General features: G+C 38.5%; 1 protein-coding gene and 1 pseudogene across 2 annotated transcripts; one reads left to right on the top strand and one right to left on the bottom strand.

Annotated features, from left to right (window-relative positions):
• Positions 1-1784: 1784 nt before the first annotated feature.
• LOC148843457 (Tetratricopeptide repeat (TPR)-like superfamily protein) lies at positions 1785-5417 on the bottom strand. Its single transcript, XM_088956930.1, has one exon. The coding sequence runs from the start codon at positions 5049-5051 to the stop codon at positions 2256-2258; it is 2796 nt and encodes a 931-aa protein (XP_088813056.1). The 5' UTR covers positions 5052-5417; the 3' UTR covers positions 1785-2255.
• A 5108-nt stretch (positions 5418-10525) lies between these two features.
• Positions 10526-12426, top strand: LOC148843456 (mitogen-activated protein kinase kinase kinase 20 pseudogene; annotated as a pseudogene). The gene has a single exon (XR_016102980.1). The product of XR_016102980.1 is annotated as a mitogen-activated protein kinase kinase kinase 20 pseudogene (transcript).
• The last annotated feature ends 10908 nt before the right edge of the window (positions 12427-23334 follow it).

The following is a 23334-nucleotide window of genomic DNA, read 5'->3' as shown; positions in this document are numbered from 1 at the left end:
TCAATAATAGTATCTTCCCTAAATACAAAGACATCCAACCAAGTCTCCTAATCCACCAAAGATGGCTTAAACTATCCCTAGTATTTCCATATGTGTGTCTCAAACACTATACAAAGGTATCCACAATTATATCTCTCTAACAGTTAGGTTTAAGGACCACCACTACTCTAACCTTTGACCAGTTTTGTTGATAACCTTTCTATCATTTGAATACCCAAACCTCACTAATTTCAACCACGGATATGACTCAATATTTTGAATTTGCAGTAAAAGTTCTATTCGTTTCAATAGAACAGCTAAAATCTCTACTATCCCCACAGAAATGTAAAAAAACAAAAAAAAAAAAAAATTGATACTAGAATGAGCATATGCTTTGCATGAATGAAAATCTATTAACAATCATAATCAAAAGAAAGGGACATGAATAAACTTTTTTTTTTGCATCACAAAACAGATTCAAACTGAAATATATGGAACAATAAAAAATATACAAGCATTCAAAATCACACGCAAAAAGATGAAAAGAACAATAAATGGAACCAGAACTGTACTTTAATCCTGTCCCAACTACCAATAAAAGATAAAAAATGCTTCCCATTTAAAAATACTAAGAAAACCATAGAGATAATGATGAGAGAGATGGAGAGTAGCAACAGAGAAATTTAGAAACATCCGGTTCTATTTGTTTGAACTGCAAATTCATTTGCACTAATACAAATGCATTAAGGCTCAGTCTGGAAGGAGTACAAATGCAAATATGTAGAGTGCAAAGCCTTGTATTTTGTATGTATTTGTACTGTACATATTTGTATTTGTACTCTTTCCAAACTGAGCTGTGGAAGGAGTACAAATACAAATATGTAGAGTGAAAAACTATGTATTTTGTATGCATTTGTACATTACATGTATTTTACTTTATTCTGTTTTGTCTTAATTTACTTCATTTGTACTGCATTCAAACAAAATAAGATAAAATTTGAAACAAAAATAGGTCAGAATTTACACTCAAATCATTTGCACTGCCATGGTTTTGCATCAGTGCAAATTTATTTGCATTGCAACCAAACACAGCCTAAAGTGCAAATGAGAAGAATGCAAATTCTAGTCCATTTTTGTTTTGGCTACTACTTTACTTTGCTTGAGGTTTTATTTTACTTCGTCTGCACTGTAAACAAACAAAATAAGATTAAAAGTTGAAACAAATATAAATCAGAATTTGCACTCCATTCTTTTGTACCAGTACAAATGGAATTGCACTCCAAACAAACTGGGTTAAAAAATAAACTTAGAGGGGAATAGATAGAGTAAGAAAAATTTACTGGCAGCAATAAAAAAGGAAGAAAGTGGAGGCATGATGTGTTCAGACTTCAGAAGGTGATGGCAGGAAAAATGCTTCCTCTTCCAAGACCAGTATGTAAGAAAACTCCTTTCAGAATCAACAGGAAATGAGTTGAGCCTAGATAACTTAACAAACTATTTTCTTAATTGAAATTTTGATACCGTTGTAAAATGGTGGGCTATACCGAATCTTTTAATCCCATTTCTTTTCCAATTGAGGCCCTTTGATTCAACATAAAAGGGACAGAAGACATTTTAAGTCTGAAACATTTCAATACTTCATCTATATTTCTGCCCCTTTTGTATTGTAATAAATGCTCCTTTATGTTGAAAGAATGACCTAAAAGGGGTGGATGGGCATAATAATCTAATTTCTGCCTCATGAAAGTCAAAGCAATAATACCCATAAGCACTATTCCGGAAAATATGCTAAAATGGAACAAATAAAAGAGAATAAACATGATTATTAGGTAAAAATTATAGGGCTCCAGTGGAACTTCACTTCCTCTTTTTCAACTATACAAGCAGAAAAAGTTCACAAAAGCAGCCTTGCAAGGAGTAATAAACCAAATCAGAATGCTGGTTACAGGTGGTCTACAAATGCCGCTCATATTATTTTCTTCTTTACACATTCGAGGAAGCAAATTCACTATTGCATCTATACATTGAAGAATAATCCTAAAATAAAAGCAAATCTATAGTAAGGTAACCATCTTAGCACTCTCACAGGATTTTTTTATCAGTTCCTGTAAGCAGGATTTTTTCCCCAAAAGATTTTGGAACATTTTAGGCACTGAATACTTAGAATAAGCACATGCAAAAAGAGTTCGACTGAAATTTAATGTGATAGGAAGCATCAATCTACTTCTAAATATTTCAAGGCAAAGGCAGCTGATGACAAAGAAATCAAGTCCAAATCAGCATTTTGAATTTGACATTCTCATCTGTTTCATCCATAAGGACCACTTAACAGCCTCTAGGAAGTTATCATTCTTCCTTAGTGCATTGATGAGATTAACATAAGTTATCTGATCAGGCTCAATCCCGTTCTCTCTCATTTCCTTCACCACACCTACAGCCTCTTCAACCATTCCAGCAATCCCATAAGCCTTTATCAATGTATTGTAGCTGAACAGATCGGGCTGCAGTCCACATTCCTTCAATTCAGTCAGCACGTTAGCAACTTCTTCAATCCATCCTTGCTCTCCATAAATATTTATCATAGTGTTGTAAGTATAGTGGTCAGAATCACAGCTTGATTCCCTCATCTTTTGCAACACACTTCTGAAACTCTCCATTTGACCCTCTTTCCCATAAGCATCTAACATGCAATTGTAAGCTTCTAGAGAAACAGAAAACCCATTAAATTCCATTTTTTTAACTGTTGATGTCATATTATTGAAATCCTTGCTTTGTCCATAGGCTGCTATGATCGTATTATAGGAGATAATATCAACTAAACCCCGTTTCTTTGCCATCCAGAAGACCTTCCTGACCTTCTTGAAAAGCTTGGCTTTTCCAAAAACATCAAGCATGACATTGAAGGTAATGACATTGGGTGAAAACCCACGTTGAATCATCTCATTGAAAAGCCGAGAAAGCTCATCCACAGGCAAGGCACGAGCACAACAATTTATGACACAGTTATACATTTCCTGATCCCATGTGATTCCACTTTTCAAAATCTTGTAGTACAAGTTTGCCAACTTTTCTACCATGCCACACTTTTGATAAATACGGAGCATGTCTAGGAACAAAAAATTGTCTGGAACAATGTCCTTCTGTTTCTCCATTTTGTCTAGGACCAAACAAGCTTCATTCAAAGACCCAGCTTTGGCATACATCCTCACAACAACACTATAGGCAATCATGTCCAAGGAAGTTCCTGAAGATTCCAGATTCAGATAGAGATTTTTTGCATCTGCAAAACGGCCCATGGCACCATATATGTCAATCATTGTGCAAGTAATGTGCAAGTTTGGGATCCCTTCCTGTTTGGGCATTTCAGTGAATATTTTAACAGCATTCTCATGATAACCCAACTCCTTGCAGGAGCAAATTAGAAAATGGTACAGGTTGTCTTCAAAGTTTGGATCCTTCCACTGTTTGTCCTTTAGGACATCTAAAGCATCATCCACCAGGGAACACTTAACATAGGCCATGACCAAAATCGAGCATGAAGTCTGGTCAACCAAAACATGTTCATAAAATTTACCTTTCAGTATGAGAGGTATTTTGTCTATTCTTCCAACTTTCTCATATGCCCGTAGAACACTACCGAGGATGGAGGAGTACTGGCAGCCTATCCTACTCATATCCTCAAGAGTCTGCATTGCACCTTCTTCATCTTTATGTTTTGCCTGCAAGTTTATCATCGTGTACAAATTCGATGAGTTAGGTTCAAACCCTGACCATTTGAGTTCATCATAATACCACCTGGCTTCTCTGTAATTGTCAGCTCTACCCCATCCTTCAATCATGGATCTGTAAGTTGTTTCATCAGGCTCCAAGCCAACATTCTTGAGGTTTTGGAATAGTCGTTGGGCGCCATCCATATTAGAAACCTTTCCATACCCTGTAATCAACGTGTTGTATGCAACAATATTTGGGCTAAACCCCACTTCTTGCATTGATCTCAATACTTGTTCAGACTTCTCTAACTTGCCCTGCTGGCTGTAAGCATTAAGCTGAACCAACCAATTTTCCAAATTGGGAATCACACGATCTTCTTTCATGAGGCCAATAATTTCTTCTGATTTATCGTATAAACCTAAGCGGGTATATATAGTGATCATTGCAGAGTAAGCAGAATGACAACGCAGCTTGAAGAACCTCATCTTTGCAAACGCGGACTCTGCTTCTGCAACATTGCCACCCTTCTGATAAAGGTTCATGAGCATCCCAAAAGTAGCAACATTTGGCTGAACCCCATTTTGCAACATCAAATGGAACCACTTGGTTGCCAAATCAGTTAACCCCCTTCTATAACATGCATATATAAGCGTATTAAAAACTTGAAAATTGAGTATGCATTCAGAATCAGTACTCATCTCACGAAGAAGTTTTTCAGCTGAATCCCACTCCCCCTTCCTGCTTAACACTCTGAGGACTAAATTATAAGCAAGACCATTCTTTTTCAGTTTTCCGTTGTTCCGCATCCATTCGAAAAAGCTCAACGTCATGCGGTCGCTACTCCTCTCAAGCCGTTTTAAGATAGAGTTACAATGTGCCCCACTCGAGTCAGGCCCAACTGCAGAGACAGCAGCCTCTAATCCCTTATCCATAACAGAAATGGAATCACTATCATTTCCCTTATAATCAAATTTGGACCGTTTCTCTTGTTCTTGTTTAATCCTTCTAGTACCATATTCCGAAGAAGCAACTTCTCCACCTTTAACTTCTCTCTTCGATCCACGAAATCTCCTCCAGAGGCTCCTTGCACTCTTCCTAACCTCACTGCCAAGAACTGGGTTTTGTAAATTCGAACCCTCACCAGCTGAAGCTTCTTCTCTCACTACAATATCAGCTTGGCTTAACTCAGATACATCGGCAACTTCCGTGGCAAGCCGAGAAACCCTAACCTGTTTTAGGCGACCGAAAGGGTTAACGTTACGGGCTCCATTGATCTGAACACAACCCGTAAAAGATGGAGTCGAACGCCGATCAGACCATCTATCAATGTTACTTAAAACACTAGAATTCAAGGAGGCCATGGCTTACACTGGCCTCCAACCAAGCACGTACAATGAATTCATTAGAATTTCAACTAACAGGAAGAGTAACTCAATACATAGAAACTAGAATTTGAGTCAAAGAGAGTGTCTGGAGCGGACTGGAGATGATCAATCGAGAGATTACAAGAAACATGTGTCAAATTTCTCGAAATTCAACTAATTAAATAAAATTTGGATCGAAATGATGGAGCAAAGAGAGATTGTTCTTGGCCTACCTCTCTTTTGTTCTTCGGATAACGAACGTTGAAGCAGTGGCGGAAAATAACTGAAATCGGATTTGATTTGATTTTGGTTTCTCTTTTATATCAAGTCGGAGAGCCTGGGAAGTGGGAAGTGAAGGCGGTCGTTAATGCTAATTTACGCAGTGGTGCGTAAGGATGGATCGGAAAACACAGACATCTTATCGTCTGAGTAGAGTAGGAGGACCCACCATTTGATCAAGGGTGGAGATTGGGCTTCCTCTTCTAAAAGTCTATGAATGATAGAATACATTTTACTCCATGATATGATAATAATTGGAAGAACCATTGAATTGGAATCTTTTGTTCTGATTCTTAGGCATGTTCTCGAGCAATAACCCAAGACTAGAAATCTGAATCCAACGGTCCTGAGAAGGAGGGCAGTTAGTTATTGACCGTGTTCCACTAACGGCTGAAGAGCTGGACTGAATGCCTTCATTGCTTTCGCTGTGTTTGTTGCTGGTGTAAATCTGAGTTAGATACAAATTCTGACTTGATGCAAAATTTGTATTTTTATCTCATTTACTCATTGGTAGTACAAATTTTACATCTCGAAAACTGACGCAATATTTGCATCACCTCATCGATCATTCTCTTTTATAAAGTGGGACCACATCATCTTTCTTCTTATCCCATTCTCAAACAAATACCTTTCCTACCTCCATTCTCAAACAAGTAAGACAAGGTCATATCCCATTTGCCACCAAGGTTGGTCAGTGTTATGAATATTAATGAGGGGTGATAGGCCATTATCCCATTTGCCACCAAGGTTGGGCAGTGTTATGAATATTAAATTAATGAGGGGTGATTTGACTCTTTATTAACCTGGCAATACGTGGTATCCGTCTTTGTTGCTTGACACCTCAACACCACGCAGATAGACACATATTTCGCCAAGTCAAAAAGATGCATCTCAAAATCAATCCAAGACACCTCATACATAGTTTGAGCACCTCAGCAGGGCGGTTAGCAACACCTCGTCCAGAATCGACTTGTGGTACCTCATTGTTATTGGTTCAAGAGACTTCGATGTGAGAGCAACCTTCCTCAAGGACTTGAAGGCCTATGGTATCTCGTCAGTACCGATCTAAGGGACCTCGACATGAGGAGTGATCTCTCTTGAGGATTTGCCAACCTAACTAAGGTCTAGGTAGCAACCTGCGAGATGTGCTCGCCGACTTTCTCTACGGGTATCCCACCATTCCAGGGTCCTTTGAAAGTCAACTCTCATACCAAATGTTGTGGAGAAAGGCACAAAAGCTTAGTTTGCATGCGAAACTACCTCTAAGGACTTTGAACCAATCAACCACATTCTCCTAGAGACCTTGGATGCAGTGCATGGAGTTCACACCAAACAATATCTATATAAAGGTCTCATTTCCAATTTCAAAAGGTATGCACAATTTAACACTCGCAACTCTCTAGTTCTCTCCAAAATCCCCAGTTTATTGATTTAAGCATCGGAATGCCCACACCTAATAAAGCATCCTAAATACTCTAATCTCTCTCTTCTTGCAACTCAACTAAACGACCTACTTAGCCCAACTTCCAAGATGCCCTCCAACAGGAAGCTGCTACATCGCATATCATCTAAGTATTGGGATTGATACCCCTTTGTTGTATAACTTCAATAAACCAAATAATAAGACAATCAAATATGAAGCAAAGTTAGATAAGTATATACATTTAGCCTATTTGCACTCCCATGCATCTACACCAGTCTAAAACTATAAATGGAATTTGCACCCCGAAGCTCAAACAGACAGAACCTTTGTCTTGGTTAATTGACCTATCGACTTAGAGGATTGAACTGTTGATGATCTATTGTGAACAGGTTTTGTGTTATTTATTTTTTTTGAAAATTTGTATATTTGATTACATCAGGGATTGACCCATCGACCCAAATGGTTAAATCGCCAAACATTGATCCAAAGGAAAAATGGTTCAACTTTCGGGTCTGGTTTAAAACACTAATTACAACAATATTTATGTTTTTTTGGTGTTGCAATAGAACAATATCTACGTCAGACACAAATTGACTCTTATTCTTGTCGGGCGGGTTGGGCTGGCTTTCTTGTCAGGCTGACTTTCTGCTCTACCCAAGCCTAACCCTAAAAATTAGGGGCAGGGTTTGAGTCCGACTTGAGACGAAGGTCAAGCCTAAATTATTCGATCCAAGTTCAGCTCGTATTGAAATTTGATATGAATGAATGTGTACACGGTGTATATGTGTGTACATGTATGTATGTAAATGTGTATTTATATCTAGATGTAATTGAATCAGGTTCGGACTGTGTAAAGGCTAAGTCCAAATGCAACCCAAAATATAAAGAAATTCAAACTTTTGGACCAAAGTCCAGTCTGAAGGCTGAAAATCTAACCTGGCCTGTCCAAATGCAGGTTAGGTTGGTCTGGGCTCGAGTTGGGCGATCCAATTTGACCCTAGAATTAAATGGATTCTTTAAATAAAAGGGCATGAATTGAATAGTTCTAACAGTAAAAAATGCATTGAACTTTTGTATGAAGATCTGAGTAGCTTGAAGTTAGTTTGGTAGATACATGTCTTTTCATGTCTTTTCATGCAAGAATAATACATAAAATACGAGGAAAGCTTAATCTGGAATTTCCTGAAATCAGCATAAAATGGACTTCTTGCATCTTTTTGACGCTCTGGCTTTTGGCAACTAGATCTTCAACGAACCAAACGGGAATAGACCAAAAATCTATTTATCGACTTGTAAACAACCAAAAAACCATACGGAAAAACACGCCACGAGCCTTACAATAGGTTAGGAATAAAAAAAGAAAACCCTAATTTGAAAATTCCTCTCCATTGAACATAATTGAAATGCCAACGTTTCAGTGGGTTCCTCAGTCATCTAAACGTTTATGGGCTCATGGTAGTCTTCTCATCCAAACTCATTGATTGAAGAATTACTCTTTTGAATTTTTCATACATACACAGTTGAGTTGTTTATTCATTACCCACTTGAGCAGATCCCTCTACCCTTCATAAACTGCAGTAACCAAATAGCTACCTGGGTTTATGTGGCCCCACAAAAAATTCCAAATCAACGCTGGAGAGGGAGAGAGATGTTGACATGTTGCTTTCTCTGAAAATATACTTGACTTCAACACGACGATTATTCCCAAGTCCATGAACCGTTAACCTCAAATTACAAATAAAATTTAATTTAATAAAAGACTATCGTGCACCATAATTCATGCCAATGAAAAGAAGCTTCAGCAGAAGGCCTTTTTCATTTTTTTGCTGTTTTGGGATTTCCACCAAACAGTCCTTATAGCTGTCCAAAGGGAGGTTCAATCATGAAGCGAAAAATTGCTATTTAAAAGCCCTCCTAAACAGGCATCAAAGCTTTTAAGGATTAGAACATGACTTTAACGCTGTGTGGTTTGATAAGAAAAAAAGTAAAAAAACCTATAAAATGCCTGTATAGATTTCTTTACCTTTTATTTTAAACCAAACACAACCTAAAATGTTAAGCTGAGCCTTGCGCACACGTTTCTTTTCTGTCGCTTGTTGCAATGATTTTTGCGTGTGAATGCTGAATCCTTTGCTTGTTGCATACTTGCATCAAAATAAGCTAAACCTATTCAATTTAACAACCTGGTGTGCACGCAGGGAGGCAACTTGAGTCCAAATCCAACTCAACAACAAGGAAATAAAGGGTTAGGTGGGGTCTGCTCGAACTTCAGGTTAGGGTTAGGGTGGAACCTGAGTATAAATTCTCATATTTATTCTTTTAAATTAAACCTAAAAAAATAAGTCAAAATTTGAGATTCGACATTAGATCTATTCATGGGCCCGGTAGCCTAATGGCCTGGCCTGTACCTCGGTTGGGCTTGGTGATGTAATTAGGCCCACGGGCCTAACACAGTAAGCCCGATTGTGTTTCGGGCCGACCTCGGGATTTGTCAAAAAAGCCCAACCTGACTCAACATTATATATTTTATATATTATATAAAATATATAAATAATATAATATTTATTGAAATATATATTTATAATTTAATATATACATTTTTTATTCTTTTCTTTATAATCTCTCTCTCTATTCAATCGTTTTAGCAATAATAACAGTATGGGCTAAATTTTGGGCTTGGGCCCATGCCCGAGCTTTGGGCTTTTTATGAGGGCTAGGCTCAGGCCCAAATTGTAGGCCCGATGGTCGGGCCAGACTTGGGCTCGGGTCTTAAAAAAATCTGTTAATACAGAATGAAAGCCCAGCCCGAGCCCGGCCCAGCCAAGCCCATGAACAGGTCTATTCGACATACCTGAACAAAATTCAAATATGCCTTGATTCGATTCAATAAATATCTAAATCAATTTTATATATATATATATATATATATATATATATATATTAATATTATTTCATGTATAAATCAGGTATTTTTGGGTCTTTTTGAGTTGAATTGGCAAAATGCTAAACCCTAATCTTCAATATTCAAGTTAGGGACATAAGCAAGTCAATGGTTCAACCCCTAGAGTCAGCTGGTCTTTGACCAAGCCAATGTTTTTTAACCGAAGAATATAGATTTGATCATCTGGTTCAAATGGTTTAATCGCCCGGATCAACACCGTTTTGAAATGTTGTTTTGGAAAATGGGTGACTCAACGGTGACCCAACCCAACCCAATTTCTTTTCGGGTCAAGCACCTTCTAGGCCAGGTCATTAGATAGAGGACTCTAACCCGCTTTTTTTGCGAGTTGGATTGAATTTTTGTCAGCTTTACTTGCCACGTAACCAATCACGAGTGAACACGCCAGTTAATTATTTATTTTTTACCCATTTACCCCAAGATTTTGCCTCTTGAGTCTTGATTTATTTTTTCCAAGTCAATGATAAATCTGCACGGCAACAGTTCACTAAACCAAATGGTTAAATTTCCGTTAGGGCTATGACTGAAGGGGCTGAACTGGATGATTTATTTCTCTGTCTTTTAATGGAAAGGCAAATTAAGCTACTTCAGCCGTTATCTAACAGTCCACGTGGCAAGTTTTTCTGTTGGAGTTCCATGGCGAATAATGCGTCCCTAAACACGGTTTTATAGTCAGATTGGAGTCTATTAAACATCGTCCAAAATGACCTTCTGCGAAAATAAGTTCTATCTGATACCAATCCAATGGTCAGATGGTTCCCCCAAGAGTGAAGACACATCTATTATAGTGACAGTTAACACGAAACGCGCGCTCGGTCGGTTCGAAGACGCATAACAGATTGCCGCTTCTCATCCATCTGGTTTCGGAAATCGGGGCTCGAAGCCTTAAGCTTTGCTGGGCTTACTGTTTCTTATTTTATAAGTTTGCTTATAACTGAAATTGTTGTAAAATGCGATCGCTCTTCTCTTTCCATTGTCTGCTCAAGGCTCTCAATCCGTGTGGCTTTTTCTTCTTTTTCTGCGATTCTCTGCTCAAAATCCCCATTAGCTAATTGGGTTTCTATCTTCCCTCTGATTCGCCTGCTCACAACCCAAGTGGGTTTTCTGTTTCTCTCCGATTCTCTGCTCAAAACCCGAAAATCTAATTTGGTTTCTCTGTTCTTCAAGCGGGTGTTCTTTGTCAATCTCTGGAATTCAAGCGACGATGAAGCGAAGGCGGCGACTGCAGAAGGCGATGGAGATGGGTAGTGATGGAAGGACATGGACGAGAGGAGCTACGATCGGGAAAGGAAGTTTTGGCACGGTTTCTTTGGCCAAGACGACGGGACCCAACAAGCGCCGAAGCTACCTCCCGCCTTCAATTGCTGTGAAATGGACCGAGGTCTCTGATTCGTATTCTCTTCAGAAGGAGAAAGAGATTCTTTCCAACTTCAGTGGATGCCCTTACATCCTTCATTGCTTTGGGGAGGAGGTTACAGTTGAGAATGGTCAGATGATCTACAATGTGTTGTTGGAGTACGGCGCCGGCGGCAGCCTGGCCGATCGGATAAGAAATTCGGCTGGTGGGTTACCTGAATCCGAAGTCAAGCGATATACAAGGTCGATTCTTCGTGGTCTCAGTTACATTCACGCTCAAAGTTACGTCCACTGCGATATCAAACCTCAAAATATTCTTCTGGTACCCCCTTCTTCTCTAATCAAGAAGAGGAGGAAGGGTGAGGACTATGTTGCGAAGATTGCCGACTTCGGAGTGGCGAAGAAGGTTCAACAGAAATGGAAGAACGAGACTCCTTGCTGGAGAGGCACTCCTCTGTACATGTCGCCGGAATCAATTGCGCATAACTCACAGGAGCCTCCCTCTGATATTTGGGCTCTTGGGTGCGTCGTATCTGAGATGATCAGTGGGAAGCCGGCATGGAGTTGCAAACCAGGTGAGACTAGAGATGATCTTCTACAGCGTATAGGCTGGAGCCATGAATTACCCAGAATACCGGGTGATTTGTCGAATGAGGGGAAAGATTTTCTGAAGAGATGTTTCGTGAGGACTACTATGTTCAGGTGGACGGCGGAGATGCTGCTGCATCACCCCTTTGTTGCATCAGATGGTGAAGATATTGGAGAACTGGAGGGGATTCTATCTCTATCTGCTCCGGCTGCAGCAGGGCTGGTCTGGTCCTTGTTGTCGTTGTCTGAAACTGGCAATCGCATTCAGAAACAGGAGATAGGAACAAGAATCAAATTGTCCTGCTCTTCTAGTGATTTGACTACCGTCGGGGGAGAGGATCTGCATATTTCTTCGGGTTCAGAAGAGGTAGATGAGATGAATGCTCCAACATCAGGCAGCAGTATAGAATGCACGAAGCTGATCAAAGTTACAAGCTCCACAAGTTCTATTGAGGATGGAACACTTGAGCAACTCTCACAGGCTTCATTGGATATAAGGCAGAAACACTGGCATGAAATTAGCAACTAAATCTGATTCTTTCTTTGCAATGCTTTCAGGAGTATAGGATTTAATTGTACAGAAATTGGAGGAACAATGATTTGTAGTCAATTTTTAATTAATGAGTAGGTTGGTACAGATGAGAAGGCTTTCTTGTCTATGTTACATCTGCATCAGGTCAGGGTTCTGTAATTTTCTCTTCATACATTGATTTCCGATAATTTTTTATTTGTAAATATTACAGAATTATAGTGCTCGATTTGTAGAATTCTTACTTCTCTCTTTATTTTTTATTGGAGAAGATTTTAGTTTCTTTTCCACGACTGTTTTCTACTTATTTCTTTTTGTGTGTTATAACACCAATCCCTTTTTCCTAGAAAGCTTAAGATCAAGAAAATGGGCTGGGTAAAAGAAGACTCCATATAGAAGCATTTAGGTTATAATAAATCATCAAAAGAAGATTCACATTACTACTTCTACTTTTAAACTATACTAATTCAAACACCATAAAGATTTTGATAACTAAATGCAAAGAAAAAACATGTCCTGTTACAATATTTGGTCCCAGCTATTGACTTAGATCACTATGATTCGTTGATCCAAGAGGAGAGAAGTTTTATTAGGAAAGGAAAGTAAAAGGAAATAAAATCAAATAAGTAATCTGGCTAAAATGGAAAATCCAGATGAAGTGATAAAATAGGAACAGCAATTTATTTATTTACAACCAAATAGGTAAACTGGCTAAGGTCCCAGATCTCTGATGTGCCAACACCTCTATTGGTCTGTATACTTGAATATATCCACTTTAAAACAGTGAGTTAGCCCCAAACCAACCTCCAGTAACCAGGAAGGACAATAGTTCAAGGCCACAGATGAAAGCTTAGCGATTATGATTTATGAAATTTGATTTTTGCAATGGAAATATCTTGGGCTGACAGGCATGAGAGCGCCTCCGACTCTCTGAGTGGCCACTTCATGCTAAAAGATTCTGGTAATTAGGTCTGTAACCAGTTGTGCCTCTTTCTTTAAATATCTGTCATCTTCATCTCCTCCTTTGCCATTTCCTGTTAAAGAGGTGTGGGCTGCCCTATCCCTCCCAAGGTGGGAGCTTTTTGCTGGAAGATCTGCCATGGGGCCATTAATACTTGTATTTTCTACAGAGGAAAAGACCCGGATGATGTCTTTTCCCAAACTGGTGTATTTTGTGTAATTCTAATGGTGAAACTGCTTATCATCTTCTAATCTCCTGCCCCTTTGCTTGCTGTATTTGGGATTGTTTTTTTTTTTCTCTTTATGGGTGCATGTGGAATACTCCAAGCAGTCTGGACAGGTTGTTCAACTCTACTACTTTCAGATGGCCAAAAAGAAGGGGGGAAGTATTGTGGAAGTGCACGAGGGCAGCAGTGGTCTGGACAATATGGGAGGAAAGAAATCTAAGACTCTTTGAGGAGGGAGAACCAAAGAATTGCTGATAGAAGGTATTATGGTGAAGGTGTTTCATTGGGTAAAGTCACTGAAATTATTCTCAGACTTTACCTTGATGATTTAAGTAGGGAATAGGGCACAGTTGCAGCTTCTTTATCTTCAAAAACGAAAATGTCTAGAACCTGGGACCCACCTAAGAATGGCTTCCTGAAACTCAACTTTGATAGCAGTAGCTATGGAAATTCAGGTCTCTCTGGAATAAGAGGGGTTATAAGGAATGAAAATGGAATTATTTTGGGCTTGTATTCAGGGCCCATTGGGGTAGGGGACTTAACAACTGAGTTGAAGGCAGTACTGTATGGGATACAAAAAGCTGGTGAACCAGAATGAAAATCTCCCCTGGCATTTCAGGAATGAAGTAAAAAAGCTTAGGAAAATTGCATGGGATATGCAGCTAGGTTCCAATGGACCCCAAGGTCAGCCAACAGTTTGGCAGATCAACTAGCAAAGCAGGGGGTTAACAGAGAACATTTCTTTTGGACGATATTGTAAAGCTGAAAAAATAAATCTTTTTCTATTTTTTCTGTTTTCTGTTAAGTTTGTTTGGGGTAGCCGAGGCTATCTATAATTTGTAATGATATTCTCTTAATTAATAAATTTTTTCATGTTGCTGATCAACAAAAAAAAAAAAAAAGGTCTGTATCCAGCCACTCTTTCAAGACCCTGGATGACCGGACCAGCATTGACTAATGACCTTTTTTTAGTTCTTTAAGTTGTGTGTAAATAATCATCAAGGAGCAGTTTATTCTTATTCTACAGAGCTCTTGTTTTACTATTTTGAGAAGTTTATGCTGCATTGGATTGGTGGGAAAGGTTCATTTAGTTAACCCTAGATAAAGCATGAGAAATTCTAGGTGGATGTAAATTTAGAATTGGGATCTGCTCCTCACACAGTGCACCTCACAGGCACATCTCCAATGAATAATAACACATAAGTACGAGAGATGTTCCTGATACATGGTGGGATGTGTCTGTGAGGTTGGTGTGAGGAGCAAGATCCGGACTTCAAAATTTATAATTGAAAGCAGGTCATTGGATATTCTAGAGTATAATGTACTTTGCTTGTTTAACAATTTGGGATATGGATTAATGGAATATCAAACAACTCACCTAGACTTGCACATTTTGATGGCTTAAGTGATCCACAAGAAATTATGATACTTTAAATGTAGGAGCAGCTGCATAAGGCTTGGTCATGTAGATAATGTCAAATTGTACAAGTGGGTATTTATTGTTTTACTGATTTTCAAGCAATGGATGAGCTTTCATAAGATCCTGCAAAAGAATAATTTAGGTGATGCATGTTCTATACAGAAAAACATATAAAATGTGTCTGGGAAAAATGACTATGTATATGATAAACCCTTCAATTAAAACAAGAGGTAGCTCTAATGTTGAAGACTTCTGGTATAGGATAGGCCTAAGCTAACAACTGATGGCCTTGTAATGATTTTTGTGTTACTTGTCTGAAATCTGTAGGTAAGGTCAGGGGGTTCATTTAGATGTCTGAGAACAAATCTTTAATAGTTTAACTTTTGTTCAGTATGTTCAAGGGTTCTATAGAAAAAAAATTCATTTCTGAACTAGCTTTTTATTATCCAATATATCCCGGGTTACAAAAGTTTTTAGGACTGATAAGAAATAAAGACTTCTTTAACTACTAAAGAAGCATTCTAACTAATTATTTGGAATTCTAATATCGGATAACTGATCAAAAGGTCAATTTCTAGAGAGGTTGATTGTGGGTGGATAAGTTAAATCGGGTGTGGATGGGTTCTTTTCTGTAATGATAAATTTATGCCAGTCTTTTTTTTCTTTCAGTGCTGAGAATGGTTCTACAAATACTCCCTATAATCTTGTATAGTTCTCCCCCCTCACATATACATCCTTGTTGCAATCTTACAGTTACCTTCCCCTAGATTAAAAATGAAAAGAAGAGGATGGAACGCTCTGTTTGCAGTGCTATTTTATGTGTTCCTATCGAGGGGAGAGATTTGGTATTGTTTTGGGGGTAAGATCAAGACAATTAGGCCAAGAAAGGATTCATTTGATGTTCCTACTTTGCATTTTCACATTCTTGTGTTAGTATTCCTGCTTTGCAGGATTTGTAAGAATGATAACCAGAAAGGCAGCTTTTGTATTAGTTATTATCTTTTTTATCAATAACTTACTACTTTTGTTCCAAGCATCTATTTTAATTTTTAATTTATTTTGGCTTTCCATGTTTGACAGCCTGTGGTGTCCATAAGCTCTCTCCACATGACATATTAGTCTATACAGCCATACGTCCAGCACTGTTATTATTGCATGGATTTAGTATTGACTAACGTGTTATGCAGGAACAGCCCTGCCGGAAGCACAGCTGTGGAATCTAGACAGCCTTTTTTTTTTCCTTTAGGATGATTGACTGGACCAACACTAGAGTGGACATACCTTCTGAAATTAAAACAACTCTCTTTTGGATTTTAGTTGAATCTTGTTGTTTGTGTACGCATGTTTAAGAACTTCCTTATTTATAAACTGTACAAGTTTGTTGGCTTCCCTTGAAGCCCACAAACTTGCTTTGCAGGTTTGCAACTCTCTGGTAGTTATAGAAATTTCATTCATTGGTAACAATTCAAGCCCTCAAGGAAGAGACTCAACTTCCATGGAAGTGCCTCTTGCTGATTCAAGATTGCAGAGGAATTGCTTAAAGTCTTTATAAGGGGGTGAGCCATGTCCACACCCAGTGAGAAGGAAACTATGCTGCTAACTCGTTGGCAAACAAAGGGCATGATCATGATGAGTTCTTCTCTCAAGACTTTCTGTGGGACCTCAGATATATAGCTTTTCTTGATCTTGTGGGGAGATCTTTCTCTCACCTCTTGTAGTTCTTTTTTTGTTTTATCCTTGCTTTCTTAAAAAAGAATAACTGTGCAAGTGGCAAAGGGGCCAAGATAAATAACCTGATTACTTTACTTTTCTCTCTCTCAATTTTGCTAAGTAAGGTTTTTTCTTTATCATCTTATGTCTTCCAAATAGTACATTCTTTTGTTTTCATTTCTCAGAGAATTTCATTTTGTACTGGAACTGCCCATGTGAGGTTTAGTATTTTTGATTGGACATTACACAAATATTGTTTTCTTCTTTCCTAAATTATGTTTGTTAGTTTTTCCTTGCTGCAACTTGCAAAGATGTGTGGTATTTTCTGGTTACATTTGATCTCAAAGGCCTCTCTCGCTTTTTGAATTGGTGAAGAGATTTAGTGGTATATATCAGCCTAATAAAGAAGCAAATCAAATTTTACATAACATTTTTATTACCATCAGTAAAATCATACTGTTATCTATCAAAAAGGAAAAGTTTCTAATATAGACAATCATGTAATTCCTTAGCGTTCTTCTTTGGAATTTTGAGGCCTCATCTCCATATTTGCTTCTGCATTTTTTATCTTTTATTGTTTTTTTCTTGATTCCTGTTATCCTTGTTTCCTGAGATTGTAGGGTTCATCCCTGATTTGCAATAGCAGTTTCATTCCTTTGTTGCCATAGTTCATAATTCATAGAAGTTATTGATGTTGGTATCATTTTATGTTTGATCCATGATTAGTTTACTTCTATAATGGAATGCATGTAAGTAAATTACACAACCTTCCAAGCTAACTTGTCTCATTGTGGCAAATCCTCTCTATATTAATGCAAGGAAATATAGAGAGAACAAGTTTTGCTCTCAGCACCTTTGGGATTACATTCTTTTATTTTATAGTTTCCCATTTTGCTACATTCTGCTTTCATTTTGTGTACTTAGGAAGAGCATGAATATTTCTAGTTCTGAGATTAGGTTGTCCTGCTTGGAACTTTGATTTAACGTGTAATATAATTTTCCTGTTTAGGCTTGTGACTATGGACAGAATTATATGAGAAAAGCCACTGAAGGTGTGAATCCAGTGGCAAGTAAAAAGGAGTGAAGTTTCTGATACCACACCCGAGGGGCTTGCTTCACCCCATAGAGAAGTGTCTTAAGTGACAAACATGAGAAGGAAATCCTCTATCCACGAAACCTGGGGGTTAAACCATAAGATGTCTTCATGAAGCATGCTATGGAGGAATGCATTTTTGACATCCAACTGATGAATTGCTCAACCCTTAGGGGCAGAAAGAGGGAGGACAACACGTATGGTTGTGGGTTTGATAACAGGGCTGAGTGTTTCTTTGAAATCAATACTAGCCTGCTGATTATAGCCCTTAGCAACAAGACGGGCTTTGTAACAATCAATAGAGACATCGAGTTTTCATTTTAAACAAAAAAAAAAAAAATTTACAACCAGCTATATTTGCACCAGGTGGAGGAGATGTGAGAACCCAAGTTCCATTTTCAATAAGGGCATTTAACTCCTCTTCCATGGCCTGTCGCCAGTTGGCTTCCTTCGTTGCTTGAGAGCAACAAGTAGGTTTAGCAAGAGTGCGAGAGATGGGGTGCCAAGAGGCAGTGAGATGAGATTAAGCAACTGACAAGGTTTGAAGACACTTCACTTCGATCAAGTTTCCATAGGATGGCTACTGACAGGTGGGAGATGAGTAGACGGAGCCAGTTCAACACTAGCTAGTTCAGCTGTTTCAGAAGGAACCAATGCAGCCATGGATGAGGAAGTAGAGTCTGTGATATCCTCAGCGATTGGAGAAGATGGAGATTGTATAGCAGGTGTATCAGCAGTAGTAATAACCGGGGAAGGTCCAATAATGAGTGGTGGTTCAGTAGCATGCGACGAACAAGAAGGTTTGTCAAGTTCTTTTGGTAAATGTAAAATAATGGTCGTTGAAAATAACATCACGAGAGATAGAGTAGGATTAGGCCGTTGTTCTCTAAACGATCTGAGGTTTCCGAATCAGACATGATTATCAGCGGGTTGTAGCGGTAGTAGCACCGTCGACCATGATGGGGCGGCGAGATTGCAGCAGAGCACCTGTCGGTCTTGCAACGACTATAATAGTAGCCAACCACCCAGGGTCCGCGGTGGGGTTGATAGTTCTGGATAGATCCACTACCAGAGTTGCAACGGTAATAGCAGCGGTCTCCTCCTGGTGACCAAGTTTTCATAGTGATCAGAACCTGCGGTGGTGATAGCAGTGGTCACCTCCCGACGACCAAGTTTTCGCAGCGGTCGCCCACTGGTGCGATCAACACATATAGCCATTGTAAGTTGACGGATTCCCCATTAGAATGCAGCTATGAAAGCGGAGTTGAAGCTCATTGCCATTGTAGGGTCTTACTGTGGAAAACACTCCCATGTCTTCTCCTTGATGATTAATTTATTTATTATAGATTGCATGGTCAGGAGCATAGGAGGGAGGAGTGGTAAATTAAGGGAACCAATGTCAGCCACATTCATTTCTCACCATGGTACTCAAGAGAACCATGCAAGTTCTACTATCACCAATTCCACCAACACTCGCTACTAACCAAGGTTCAAAATATCATACGTCTCGGGAAGCCCTGATATGTCCCTATAGGGGGTGTTTTGGGGTCTTGACCGGTTCGGGGGGTGGACATACTTTAAACCGACCCCTCTGAACCAGATTTGAAAAAAAAAACTAAAAAAAAGAAACAGCTACTAATACACTCCGATATGCCTCTACCGGCGTATTGGATGTATCGGAATTTTAAACCTTGTTACTAACAGACAAAGCTGCTCTTCTGGCTTTCAGAGATACCATAACAGACCCAAATTCTGAATAGGTTTGGGTGTGTGTATAAAGAATTTATGTCTGATGTACACACACACCCAAGCCTATGCAGAACTTGGGTCTGATGTTATAGTTATCTCTGAAGTCTACAAGAGCAGCTTTTCTGTTAGTAGCAAGGTTCAAAATATCAATACACCCGATATGCCGGTAGAGGCATATCGGTAGCTGTTTCATTTTTTTTCCCCAAATCTGGTTCAGAGGGGCCAGTTTAAGATCCATCCACTCCTTGAATCGATCGAGACCCCAAAACACCCCATATAGGGGCATATCAGGAAACCCCTGATATGATACGTATAGGCCAATACGGCCCGATACATATCAATATTTTGAACCTTGATTAGTAGGGAGTGTTGGTGGAATTGGTGATAGTAGAACTAACATGATTCTCTTGAGTACCGTGGTGAGAAATGAATGTGGCTGACTTCGAGTTCCTTTTATTTGTCATTCCTCCCACCTATGCTCCTGGCCTTGCAACCTATAATAAATAGATTAATCATTAAGGAGAAGACATGAGAGTTTGGTTGAAGAGCAAGAGAGAGCCACCGCAAAACTTTCTGAGAGATGATGGAGTGATAGCACTGAGAGGGCGGAGCTGGAGGTGGGTTATGATTTGTGATAGTGGGAGATGATTTTCTTTTGGGAGGAAAATTCTATATAAGGTATGATTTGTTGTTGGACTTAGTTCTTCTGTTTTCTATATTTGCTTCATGGGTTTCAACCGTGATGAGTAGATTCTCAACTCATCAACTTAAGGAACCAATTAGGACCGTAAAAGTACTTGGAGATTGATGGAAAACATTTCTTCTTAGGCTCAGTTTGGAAAGAATACAAATACATATAAAATATAAAATTTTGCACCCTACATATTTGCATTTATACTCTTTCCAAACCGAACCATAAGGCATGGGTGGTTGAATCTGCATACAGAACATACTATTCCAGTCCACCCCCAACGTCAATTTGTCTACTAAGAATTGGTAGGAAAGCATTACAGAACTAGAAGCAGGAGTAACGTAGTAAATTATATTGTAATATCTACAATAATTATTTTTGACGATTTTAGTAACATATTATACATGGATAGATCAGAACGTATACGAGAACAAATACTGTGAATTCTTTTTTTGGTAAAATACAAAAACCTTTCTTGAAGTTTCTGACAATCATAAAAATCTCTCTTATAACTTTACTTTAGCAAAAACCTCTCCTGGATTTTAAAATAAATTGACAAAAACCTCCTTTTTGTCAATGACCCACACGAAAAACGGTAGACCGATGCATCATTTTTTTAAATACCCATTTTACCCTTTAATTAGTTTGTATATATTTTTATTGAAATACCCTGTCTACCTATTATCCTTGAACTCATATTTTTACTGAAATACCTTGTCGACCTGTTATCCTCTTCTCCTATCCCTGAACTCCACCGTCTGAAGAGGAGGAATTCAATTATTTCAATCTATCATTCAAAACAGACGGAAACATGTTGAATGGTTACAGAGAAATTTTCTTATAAAAAATCTTCAAACCAAAGAACCTACGCTGAAAATAGAATGCTTTAATGGAGGTGCCAATATCTCTATCGGGCCAAACGTATCGCTTGTTTCACAGCCACCTCTGGTGGTCATAATTTCTTTTGCGGGCTGAAGTTCGGAGGGAACAGTATCTGCTCTGTTGGAATTGGGATTCTGTACCCAAAAGGGTCTCTACTACAACGATGCACTCAAGTTGAAGGATGTCGGTGGGCGATGACCACGTCTGCGCGTTGGTGGACGGAACCGGAGTTGTCAAGTGTTGGAAAGGGGAGAGAAACAATTCTTTGGCACCAGGGGCAGGTGAAGGTTTTCTCTCCATTACGTCAGGGCGAGGGTTTTCTTGTGGTATTTTGAACACAAGTTGTACAGTTGAGTGTTGGGGTACCAGACAAATTGGGCAGGAGATACAGGCCCAGTTTGGAAATGTCTCTACCATTAATGTGTACAACCTTGATGGATTCAAATTAGTGTATATTTGATTGCATTGCAACCATAATGGATATATCCATAATCATGAAGATAGAAAGCATCACTCTTGGTTTTTAAACTCTGATATATATTTAAATCTGATGGACATCTCCATCCCCTGTATAGGCACCCCTGTAAAGGCATCAGAATGTTAGTACTTTTCCTTGGAAGGCATCAGATAAGAAAACCACTATCAAGAACAGTTGCCAAAACGGAAATATGAGAACACTTGTCAGTCAAGAATAACCTCCAGTGAAGAACAGTTGCCGGAAAAATGGATAAAATATTCCGAGAATGGAATATATTAAGCAATAATACTGCTGCAATTAGATAGGGTTTGATGATGCTTTAGGGGTAATTTCATAAACGTTGATGTTTTCGGTCTGGGTCATTGACGAAAGGGAGGTTTTTTCGAGTTATTTAAAAATCTAAGGGAGGTTTTTGTTAAAGTGAAACTATAGGAGAGGGTTTTATGATTATCAAAAACTTCAGGCGTTGTTTTGTATTTTACCTTTTTATTTTTGATAAATAGTGAATTCATTTACATTGGTGTAAATGCATGGGAGTGTAAATAAGTTTAGTGTAAATTCTTTTTCATTTTTGTTTCACAATTGATTTTGTCTTATTTGTTTGTAAGAAGCAACATGGTGCATTCCACTAGTCCTCATTTTATTTGAAAGAGAATAGAATATTAAAGCATATATATTTAGGGATGTAAACAGATTGGATCATATTCGAATCAGGATACGATACTGTTCATGTCGGTTCTAATCCAATATGAAGATTTGAACAGAGATGATCCGAATCTGATCCGATTTCAGATTGAATCCTATTATCCTATCTGAAGATCTGAACAGGAATGGTCCAAATTCGACCAAATAGAGGATTGGATATCAGATCGGCACCCCTATTATATATATACCGACTTCTGCCCCCACAAATTTAACAAGGATTCTTGGCATATTTGGACGGTTTCTTAGTAGATTTAGAATCCTTGGTATCAAGTGAGAAATCTAGAGGAAAAGACTTAGGTTTGGTACCTCGTGCTGCAACATTTGTTGTGGGACTAACAAAGTTAATATTATGAAGTTCGGTCTCATCCGAGAGAAGCTTAATTCCCTGCAAACTAGCAAACTGAATTTCATCCGTACGTGTGGTAATCGAAGTTACAACTCCATCATATTTACTTATTTAGATCAAGGCCATTGAGAGCATAGTGAATTAGTAAGAGGCCATCTAATGGCTGCAAATTTGTTAGAAAGTTCCTTCCTTGGGCCTTTTGAAGATATACTGTCATATAGAAATCATTCTTTCTAAGACAACCTAGTTTATTTCGTAGGTTAATCGCATTTGTTGTTCCCTTCGGAGAGTAGAAAAACTCTAAGAGGTGTTTGGGACCGATGTTGATTCCTTCATGAGATTTTTCAAAAATCACTGATTTCTCAAAAAATTAGAAAATTTGTTTGTTTGGTACCATTGCTGCCATGTCAGTCGATTTCTCACAACTTGGTTATGAGTTTGTTTGGTAGTGATTATCAATAGTGGTTTTTTGTGTTTATGTGAACTATCTTCCCCATCCATATCCGATGCCACATCATTCAAAAGTAATCAGAATCAGCCTAAAAATTTGCTGAATTTTCTTTTCAGCCCGATTCTAATAATTGTTTTCCCACAATTCTTTGATTTCTCAGAAATCAGCCAACCAAACACCAAAATAATCAGCGATCTTTTGAATCTCTGTTGTGGCTCTGATGCGGTGCCAACTTCTGGTGGTCCCAAACACCATCCTAGTGTGTCCCACAAGTCTTTGCAGGTCTTGCAACCAACCACCTATGTAGTCTGGATCAGTTAGGACAAAGTTGTAAGCATGTTCAATGAGCGTTTAGAAAATTTTTTGACACCTGTCTCTTAATACACCCCTAGCCTATTCTTAAAAAAGATTAAAAGCCACTTTTGACAGTTGTC

This window comes from Nelumbo lutea, chromosome 8 (assembly GCF_056320005.1).
Source record: "Nelumbo lutea isolate HS-2025 chromosome 8, American lotus-T2T, whole genome shotgun sequence".
NCBI classification, from domain to species: Eukaryota; Viridiplantae; Streptophyta; class Magnoliopsida; order Proteales; family Nelumbonaceae; genus Nelumbo; species Nelumbo lutea.
Note: the sequence above shows the minus strand (reverse complement) of the source record. Positions and strands in the feature narration are given on the sequence as shown.

Coding starts and splice junctions, on each gene's coding strand:
- LOC148843457 (XM_088956930.1), bottom strand. CDS start 5,051: ATGGCCTCCTTGAATTCTAGTGTTTTAAGTAACATTGATAGATGGTCT.